Source organism: Equus caballus, chromosome 2 (genome assembly GCF_041296265.1).
Source record: "Equus caballus isolate H_3958 breed thoroughbred chromosome 2, TB-T2T, whole genome shotgun sequence".
In the NCBI taxonomy this organism is placed as follows: Eukaryota; Metazoa; Chordata; class Mammalia; order Perissodactyla; family Equidae; genus Equus; species Equus caballus.
The window spans coordinates 88,508,387-88,519,049 of NC_091685.1; the positions used below are offsets into that span (position 1 = coordinate 88,508,387).

Consider the following 10,663-nt stretch of genomic DNA (forward strand, 5'->3'; position numbering starts at 1 on the left):
GCTGGCTTCTGATAGAGTTTTTATGTACAGTTAACTGTCAGTTTTAGCAGGATGGTGAGGATGAGAGGAAGGTCAGCAATAAACAAAATTTTGGTAAAAAGGAAAGTCAACTGTGATTATCAAGGGAAGGGGAAGGAAATGTGTTATGGAAAAGAGATTCACTGTGGATAACTTCCTTACAGGAATATGCTCACCCTAAGAGGTAGGCTCAGTAACTATCCAGAGGTTAATTGTAGAAGATTGCTGCTATGCCCTCTACCCAAAAGAACCAAACCTGTGGGGGATCAAACAGTCTAGATTTCTGGATCTTTCTCTTTGGCTGAGACCTGGTATCAGAACTGCTGATTATTGATCAAGTTCTGCCTAAAGATCAAGCATGTTTCAGGGAAGGTCAAGTTGTCCCAGATCCTTGCTGTTTGTTAATCAGTTAAATCTACAAAACCCCTGATTAGAGCCTGGCTGTGTTTATCTATACCCAGAATTAACTTTATTTGCCTTACCTAAAAGAGCAAGTTAAATCAAAATGACCAGACACAATTGAAGTGAGCCTGAGGAAATTGTGGGAGTGGTGTGAGACAGTGACAGGCTTTTAATGAAGTAGTTTCTTGTAGAGGACAGTGAGTAGATTTACCAAATGTTTATGGCTGTGTTTTTGTGTGTGTGAGGAAGATTGGCTCTGGGCTAACATCTGTTGTCAATCGTCCTCTTCTTTTTGTTTTTTTGCTTGAGGAAGATTGTTGCTGAGCTAACATCTGTGACAATTTTCCTCTATTTTATGTGCAATGCCGATACAATGTGACTTGATCAGCGGTGCTAGGTCCATGCCTGGGATCTGAACCTGCAAACCACAGGCCACTAAAGAGGAGTGCGTGAACTTAACCACTACGCCACCAGGCCTGCCTCTATAGCTGTGTTTTGTTTTATACCAGTCTGATAAATGAAATTGTTGGAAGTCCACTTTTTATAACAGTTAAATCTGGGATTGATTCTTTGCTTTACACTTTCTAGATTTTTCAACAGAATTTACCTTTGGTTTCTTTCTTAAGTTTTTATAATGAATGTTTTAAGACGTTTTATAAGCTTCATCTCATTTAAGTTACCTGTACTCAATGTCACATGAATAATTGTTGAAGAATTTGGGTGTTTTCAGCCCGAAGTATACACACTGAAGGGAAGCATGATAACTTTAAGTATTTTAAAAGCAGTCAGAGAGTAGAAGAGTAGGAAAGGAAGCTATCTTTCCTTATGTATTTACTATGGTTCCGGGTCTAAGTACTTTAATTTAATCCTCAAGGGTGGGGTTGGTTGCCAGGAGAACCAGCCATGTGATCAGAGGATTGGAACTTTCAGTCGCACTCCCTGATCTCTGGGAAATGGAGGAGGGGGCTTGAGGTTGAATCAGTTTCCCTTTTGCAATTAATGTGTTTTGTGGGGAGGTACTTTGAAATTATTTAAATATCCTGTTCCTCAGATTAATTTATCATATCAATATGGCCTCATGGCTTCCTATTTTATTGGATGGGTTGTAATCAGTTAGTATCATTATGTATTTTGATGGTCAAGTTGTGTGCAGTTTGGTCAGTAGGAGTCTTTTCAAGCTGGCTTATGTCTTTGTGACATATCCTATCATTCCTTGAGCATTTCTTTGCTTTTGCTTTCTAAAACACAAAATTAGATGTTTCAAGTTCATTTAGTACTTTTCTTCTACAGATCTCGAATCAGCCATTTCTCTCTTTTAGTGGAGAATAGCATTTAGAAACCAGAATCTTGACATTAGATGTTAGGGTATTGCTGCTCCCAGGTCCTCTCAGGAGCTAGGGACTATATATATAGGTATTAATGTGAATGATTGTATATATACTTTTATATATACCCATATTTAGTGAAACTGGTAATTCACACAGATACCCTTAATTTCAAGCCATACCTCAAAGTTCTTTTTAGTGTTCTCTTTTTTTTTTAAAGATTGGCACCTGAGCTAACAACTGTTGCCAATCTTTTTTTTTTTTTTCCTGCTTTTTCTCCCCAAATCCCCCCAGTACATAGTTGCATATTTTAGTTGTGGGTCCTTCTAGTTGTGGCATATGGGACACCACCTCAGTGGCCTGATGAGCGATGCCATGTCTGCAATCAGGATCCAAACTGGTGAAACCCTGGGCTGCTGAAGCAGAGTGCTCGAACTTGGGCCCAGGGCCGGTCCCTAGTGTTCTCTTCTACTTAAATGCTCTCCCCACATTGTTTGGGCTCCTATACCTTGCTCCAGATCAGTGTAGCCCCTACTCTGGTGCAGATCCTTTCCTTGATCTGTTCCAGCTGACTGCTTTTGGTTGCCTAGTTCAAGAAGTTTGGGAAAGAGGGACCTTTTGCTCTTTAAAGCACAGTGTTTTTATATTGTGGTCATAATGGGAAAAAACCTGATTATAGTTGTAACAGAAGATGATAGATTCTCAGGTGAGACTTTAAGTTTTTAAGCCTGATTACATTTACTGCCACATTTGGAGTTCTTTAGTAGTAGGAAGGTGATAGAGATGGTCTCCCATGACTTGTACCTTTGGAACCAAACTACAGGAGGGCCCTTAGTTCTTAGATATTCATCTTCACCTCAAGCAAATCATTATACTCAGACAATATGTTTAGATTATTCAATTGTTTCTCCTCTAGTGTATGTAATATTGCTTTGTAGATTGGCAGAATAAAGATTTCAAATAGCCACACAATTCTTCCTCATTTAGTCTTTTACCAAATCTCGTATTTGATTCTGGTGCTTTCTTGATTTTGTCCATTGTGTTTTCTTACAATTAGGTCTCAAGTTCTGGCTGACAACAATTGTTAACATGCCTTTGGTTGTAAAATACGTTGATTTGAGAGATGCTACCATGTGGAAAAATGTGCATTTTACCATGATGAAATACTTTATTAAGGAAAGGAATTCTCAGTGATTTCTTTAATTCTGGTTCTTTTTACATAAGCCGATGATTGCTGTCTTTCTCTGCCTGACTTCATCTAAAGTCTTTGCCAATATCATCTGGCCAGACAACCGGGGATAAACCTTTGGTGGAATAAGTTAGTCCAGTGAGGAAGAATGCATACAATGAGAAAACTTGGGGCATCTCAGTAATAGAGTGTTAGAAAAGAGTTATTACAAGATTTGAGCTTGTTTTTGGTGATTTTGGGGAGGGATTAAGGAAGTGGGGTTTACTTTTGAATTGGATACTGTCAGGAAGCATGGGTAATTCTATAATTAGACATCCTGATAAATCTTATCTAGACGCATGGAAGACTTGACTGAGGCTAAAGCTATATTTGTAAAGAAACAGCAGTCATTCCTATTAGGATTTGGCGTATCTGACCATCTTTGTTATTTGGATGGAGTTCATATTTTTGTCTGTTGGGACACTATTACAGAATGATATTGTGTTATGTTTATTTGTCATGGTCACGGTTTAGCTTTGTCTGATGTTGATGGTCTATGAAATTGTTTACATTCAATGAGAGACACCAAGACCTAGCTGTGGGTTGTAAGCCAGCTCCTAACATCAGGACCTAGTTGGCTATTATCAGGCCAGCTCCCAGATGTCAGAGGCTGCTTTTCTACCTTCTCATCTGTTTCTGTCATCTTTCTTTCTACATTCTAGATGAGCATTTCTTCTTCTATTCTCTTTCTGTCCACACTACGTCGTCTCCTGTAGGTGCTTCCAGCATACCCATGCCTGAAGTTTTGAGAACAGATCAAAAGCATCAGACCTCTGATAGTGCGTAGATTCCAGGATCCTTGAGCCTCTCTTTTCTCCTTATCAGCTTTGCATATTCTTTGTTTCATTTGCTTCAATAGGTTTGCTATCTTTCTTGGTCTATTCTTCTATAGAATTGTAATGAGATTTCAGTCTACATTTACCCTAATACTAACTTAGCACCCTTTTAGGATACTGCTTTCAGAAACTGAAACTTTACTTCCTGAATTGCAGCTGCAAGCAAGATATGTGAGTCTCCTGTACCTATACATTCCAGGTGATTAGGATACCATCCCAGTTAGATTCCAGTGGCTCTTATGGTACTTGTGTCATAGAGGGCATTTGACACTGTGTGTGTCCCTTTTTTTCTTCTTTCTTCTCTCTAATATATTGACCTGAGGAAGGTCAGTATATTGGCTCTTCTCTTCTCTTTCTTCATGTCCTACTCCTAGCTTAAACTGAATGACACTCTGTATCCTGTATATTCTGATTCTTAAACAGAAACTTTATTTTCCCCCCACTTTCTTGCGCTTGTTAGGACTCATTAGGTCTTAGTAAATTATCCTCTTTCAAGACTTGTCATACTGTATGTTGCTTCTGTTCCTATCCATTCTTTGACTCTGAATTAATTTCCTAATGGTTATTTTTCTCTTGCCAAGTAAAATTTATAAGCACAGTTATTTGTTGAAAACATAAAGACAATGACCCTTGCATAGGACAAAATAGTTTGAACATTTTATACTACAAGAGGGTGAACTGGCTGTTCAGTAACATAGATGTACAAGATTCAGAAGCTGTCAGGTATAGCAGAAGTTATTTGGTGACTGAATAAGGACAGTTTTCATGGTAATGGAAGTATAATTATGTAAGGCTAAATTTGAAATTAGCTATTTCTGTTTTATGCTTCATTTAAGAAGGTTCTGCTTGTAAATCTCTGTTGCCACTTGATGGTGAATAGAAGGAATCATGACCTCAATTCAGTGAGTCAGAATATACTTTATTACTTCTTCAGCCAATGGATGGAAGGATTGCTTGGTGTGATAATCAGCTTGTAACTAAGATTTACGTATTAAATAATTCAAGAAAAACCTTGTTAATTGGTAGATTTTAATGTTATCCAAGTTATAATGGGAAGTTAAAAATGCATTATGTGTTTTTTGTTGATTTGGTATAAAGATAGCCCTTTTGTTTGAACCCTTGTATCTAAAAACACAAAATTACTGTAAATAAATATTTTCTCTTATAGGTGATAGATCATCTAATGCAAAATTGCCGTCGGTTCCAGCAGTTGGCTCAGTTCCACAAGACCAAGTTTCAAATATGAGGTATTCAAGCTACTAACTTGGATATTTGTGATTCATTCCTTTTGAAGACTCTTTAAACTGTCTATAGTTGTTTTTTAACTTTACTTTTTAAATGTACATGACATTTAGAGACTTGGGAATATTTTAGAAGTTCCTTTTAAAGATTATGAGATGTAAAAGGTTCTTGAGAAGTGACTTTGTGATTAATAAATGCTGTATGTGTAACAAATATTTAATTACACAGGTAGTTAGTAGCTTATGGCTTAGGTTTCATATGATTGTAGACTGAAAGTTTGGAATTTGTTGTTCCTCTTCCATAAAAATACTGAAATACTAGGTAAGTTGTGAGTCACCAAAGCCACAATGATACTGAATTGTAGATAGACTTTTACTGTCATTAACCTTGTTTAATTGGGAATATGCATTTCAAATTTTAATTTGGAATGCTATAAATATTTTCCACTATTAGAGCCTTTGTGGCCAGAGTTCTTGATCCTCCTTACCACAATTGGGAAATTCACAGGACTCCACAAATATAGGCACTTGGTGCTGTAGGTGTAGCCTTGTAGTTGTGATATCCTCCAGGAGTAAGAGGCTCTATGAGATAAGTAGAGAGGAGTAGTATTAAGGGTAGTACCTGGGAAGAGATAGTTATTGACAGCAGGAATTTCCAGCAGCTTACATGTTGATAATTTCAGTAGTAACTCTTATTGGTAGTATGAACAGGAAGTACTCCTTTTGTGAATAATAGATAAGCAGTGGCTGTTTGTGTTTATGTTTGGTTTATAAGTTAGAAACTAAGGCTGTGGGTACCTTGGAATTTTCTGAAATGCAGGGTGCTTGTTTTTTAACTCATTAAATATATATGTGTGTGTTTATGTGTGTAGACATATACGTATGAATATATGTACATATAGTCACAAAGACATGTTTCAATGTGTAAGTTGAGATTATAAATGTGCCCATAAAGTATACTATTTTCAAGTTAAAGATTGTTCAGATTGTTTTAGAAAGAAGTTGTTATGGAGATAGACATCAATGACAAAGAATATAAACTGATTCTTTCAGTTTATAAACATTTATTGAGTCTATACTGTATGCTGCAGCTGTGGACTTACAAATGAAAACTAGTTGTTGAACTCAAGGTGCTGATGGTTTTATGGTGACTAGACAAATTTGATAAGGACGTGATAGAGTTTGTTTAGGTTATAGTGGAGCTAAAATCAAGTGTTCTTAACTGGCCAGTTAAGACTTCCAGTCAGAGCTGATCCTTGGAGTGGTTGTCAACCAGATTGTCAGGGCTAGGGGTGGCAATATAGAATAGAATAAAAAGGGGCATTTTAGGCAGAAGGAATGAAATGCGTGGCAATAATGAGTCTTTAGGTGATTTTAAATTTTTCACATAGTGTTGCGTTTCTGTGGAAACTCATTTTGAAAACCAGGAAATTGATAAATTCTAATGAATAGTTCAGAGAACTTAACATTTTTCCGTTAGTATTACAGAGAGGCTTGAACATGCTTTGGAAAAAGCAGCTCCTCTTCTGCGAGAAATTTTTGTGGATTTTGCACCTTTTCTTTCTCGGACACTTTTGGGTAGCCATGGACAAGAACTGCTTATAGAAGGAACAAGTAAGTGATTTTTCTGTATTTCATTTTTTATATATATTTAAATTTCAAAGTTAAGAACTTAAGTGGACATTAAGAGATGTGTGGAGTTTCACTGTTTAAGTGTTTTCAACCTTTGACAAGGTGTCTCATAGGCTTCTGTATCTTTTGGAGAATATATCATGTCTTGTATTCTAATTTGTTCAAGATTTTTTATCAGTGATTTAGATGAAGCAGAAAATTACATATTGAACCAAAGAACTGAGAGACTCTTTTTTAACACATTAACGTTCAGCAATGTGAATAGAGAATTGGAGAGACTAGTGTTATGGTAGTTAGTGGGGCATTTACCTGGGATTTTACTTGAACTTAAGATCTATATAAACAACACGGAATTGCCACATATTAAGAAAATAAGGAATACATTATTAGTCTCTATTAGTAGAATTCTATTTTACAAATAAGTAGAAGTAACAGTAGTAATGTACTCTCTCATGCTTATATCATACATCGATCATTGGGTCTTTTCTAGGTAGTGTACTTTGAGATTGTGTCAAACTAGATAGCACACAAAAGTACGTTGCTGAGTGAATTGGAAACCATGTTGTTTATAGAATGGATGAGGAGTATTGGGACTTTTTTTTTTTTAACATAGGGAACTTGCCAGGTAATGAGTGTCTTCAAATATTATAGAAGGTAACTCAACCAAGTGAAAGTAGACTAATGATGAATTTCCTCACACAGCAGCTATCCGTTCAGTAGAGAACAACTTTTCAAAGTTAGTTCTATTTAAGAGCTTAACAAACAGACTTCAAAATACCAGTCTTCGTCTCCATAACTAGAATCTTTTAAGGAGAAGCTAGAGAACTTTCATTAATGATAGTGCAGAATTGATTTTTGCATTCAAAAGTGTTTGGACCAAACGTTTGCTAAATCTGGCTTGTGTCTGTGCATGGTTGATGGTTTAGGATAAGACACTTATATTTTCCTAAAGCTGAAAAATCATGGGAAAGCACAATAAACTGTATTCTAGTCTCTTTAAATATCAACTTACAGCTTTAGTTATTATAATTTTTTGTTGGGTAACAGTCACTAGATAATCTCCTAAGGAATTTCTTAAAACTTGTGAAAAAGTTCCTCTTTTTGTAGAAATAAAGATATAGTGGGAATGTAAGATATAGGTAGGTTAATAGTTTAAGACATCTGTATCTGAGTGTTAACTATGGGATATCAGCACTCTTTTTGACCCTTATAATATCTGTCTGTAGTTATAAATAATAAGCTTTAGGTGAAATAGGAATTTCATTATCATCTCTACTGTAGATGTATATGGAGTTGATGATGAATGATCTCATTTCCATATAGTGAAAAAGTAACGTTGAATTTATTTGAAAAAGAAAGTTCAGGTTTTAGAAATATTAAGTTTGTGGTGGAATTATATCTGCTAAAGGATATAATTTATTTAGCTATCGACTGTTTGATCTAATGAAGTAGATCATCACTCTTGGATCACCCTCAGTTTTCTTACTGCATTGCCCAAAGCGTTCCATCGTATTTTAAGAAGATACAAATTTGTTTTCTCAATGGGAGCAAATATCTAGTATTTGGGGAGTGCAAAAATATTAGAAATTACAATGGTTTGTGACCTTCCAATGAGCCACAGTACATCTATATGGTATATCTTTAGTATTAAAATTTCATGGGGGCACAATTAAGTAAAAATGGTCTTAAATGGCTTCTTAGGAAGGAGTGATAATGAAAAAAAGGTTGAGAAATATTGGTATAAAAGAAGTCTGGATACCATCTTTGCGGTCTTATTTTTAGCTTTCATTAAATATACTTAAGAATTCAGAATTTTTCATTTTCTGCCCATAATGGTAAGATGAAAAAATTGACAGAAGGGGACATTTTACCAATTATTAGACCACCTGAGCATAAATTTGAAAAGACAGGGAGCAGCATTGATAAATTTCATCAAACTCTGAGAGTTCATTAGTGCACAGTATATTTCTGTGGATAAAAAGGAATTTGGTTTTCTCAGCACGTCATTCAACAGGAAGGACTTCATTCTACAAAATTTATGTGATGTTTTGTGATAAGAACTTGGAACATCTCATTTTGCTAAAAAGGCATGTGACAGTGCTCTTCCGTCATTTATGATGGTTATACACCACAATTTACTTGGTACAGTTTCTAAGTGAATAAATACTAAAGGCAGGTGTGTAGACAAAGATGATTGGAAGGAAAAATTCATGTAGAAATGAAAAAATTCAGTGGATTGATCATTCTAAATGGTGTTTGTAAATCTATAGAAGAAACTCTTTTGCAATTCTGGAGCAAAGAAGATGGCTGTCCTCTCTTCAACAAAATTTTGAATGATCCAACTTTTCTGAAGTATTGCATTTAATGACGTAGTTCGAGGAAAAAGACCAGAATTAATGATAAGCTGGAACCTATTAGAAGTTTATTTGAACTTCGCAATTAGTATTTACCAGATGGATATCATGTTTACAGATTCATGAGGAGCAGTTGGTTGTATCCAAAGGACATTGCTTGTTAGGATATATGTAAATACTTTTAAAACCAGGAAAATGTAGAATAAGAATTTGAGTTTATCATGCTTAAATTGTTATTCAGTCTTCTAAAAATGTTTATCACCATCCCTTTATCTGTCTGTAAATTCTTTAAAGTGACTTAAAATATATATTTTCAAAGAAAGAATTCTTATATTCCAGATGGTGAATGGTCATCACTGTTTTTCATGGTATACTTGAGAGTTTAGATAGATAAATTTAATGTGTTCAGATGTTACTAGCTTAATATCTGGTGAGTCATTTAATATTTCTGAGTTTAGTAGTAAGGAAAAACAGTGGTAATAGAGGTAGAGTAAATAGTCTGTGGTGAAGAAATTACAGTGGTTTTTGTTGAGGAAACTCCAGAAAAGTATAAAACTCTTGGCTTTGACATCCTGAATTTGTCTTTTTTTGAAGAGACTAAAGTTCCGTATCTCTGAAGAAACAACCGAAAATAAGACCAAGCAAACTGAATCCTACTATTATTCTGAGAGGCTTTTAGAGAAGTCAGATTATGAGCTTATTTAGATCTCTGAGCCTACAGTATCTTGTTTACTTTCTGCTAACAGGAGCAGTAATAGGATGTATGTGTTTAAAATGAAAATTGAAACTTCTGCGATCACTTACAACTTCACTTTAAGTGTTGTTTTAGGGCCTTCCTTTGGATAATTCTTAGAGTCTGAATGTAAATCTGAAGACAGATTTACTGGTTTATAATTTGTTTCTTGCTTTTTTATACATGCCACCAGAGTCACCCAGAGGCAGAAATTTAGTTCTGATATAGAGAGAGATATGAGTAAGTTATATAATTTGATACCAAGTCCTTTATTGGGATTATCTCCTGTTTGTTTACTCCCAAGGTTATATATTTGTGTTTATAGTATCAATGCCCTTTTGGCAGGGAGCTTAGTATTAGAAGTCTAATATAAGGTCTCTTCTGTCCTCTAAAGCCCTTTCTCATTTAAAATTTAATATACCATCCACCGTGACCCCCCTCCCCATCCTTTACAAATCTACAAAACCCCACTCCAAGAAACACAGGAACTGTTCTAATCAAACTAGGAAATGTTATTTGACATTTTACTATCATTGAGCACTCACTCACTGATCAGTGGATATATGTATATTCTTTTTACTAAATCTTCACATCCAACTATGTAGCATCAACCTTTGATTTGCTAGTTTATTATTGAGAAATCGACTGAAATATATAATTTTTTCTTAAGTATATAAGTATTGAATTATCCTATGATATGTTGTAAAAGCGACAAAAGAACACCTATAATCTTTCTAACTTTGGATGACCCAAGGCCCTTTTTATCATTATTGTTCATTATCTGAGTGGATGTATAAAAGGCTGAGCCATATCGGGGCCCAAACGCCTTGCCGTAAATGGAAAGTTGGTAGGAATTCTGGTTCTTTTAGAATAAAGCAGTAAAGAATAATGACC

The 10,663-nt window shown here is 35.3% G+C and overlaps 1 protein-coding gene across 5 annotated transcripts in view; it reads left to right on the plus strand.

Annotated features, from left to right (window-relative positions):
* LRBA (LPS responsive beige-like anchor protein) overlaps positions 1–10,663 on the plus strand; it is a 709,727-nt gene that overhangs the window by 210,644 nt on the left and 488,420 nt on the right. For all 5 annotated transcript variants that reach the window (XM_070261528.1, XM_070261527.1, XM_070261529.1 and 2 more), the window contains exons 32-33: positions 4,978–5,056; positions 6,531–6,664. In XM_070261528.1, the coding sequence (XP_070117629.1) occupies positions 4,978–5,056; positions 6,531–6,664 (213 nt within the window). The remainder of the gene's footprint in view (positions 1–4,977; positions 5,057–6,530; positions 6,665–10,663) is intronic.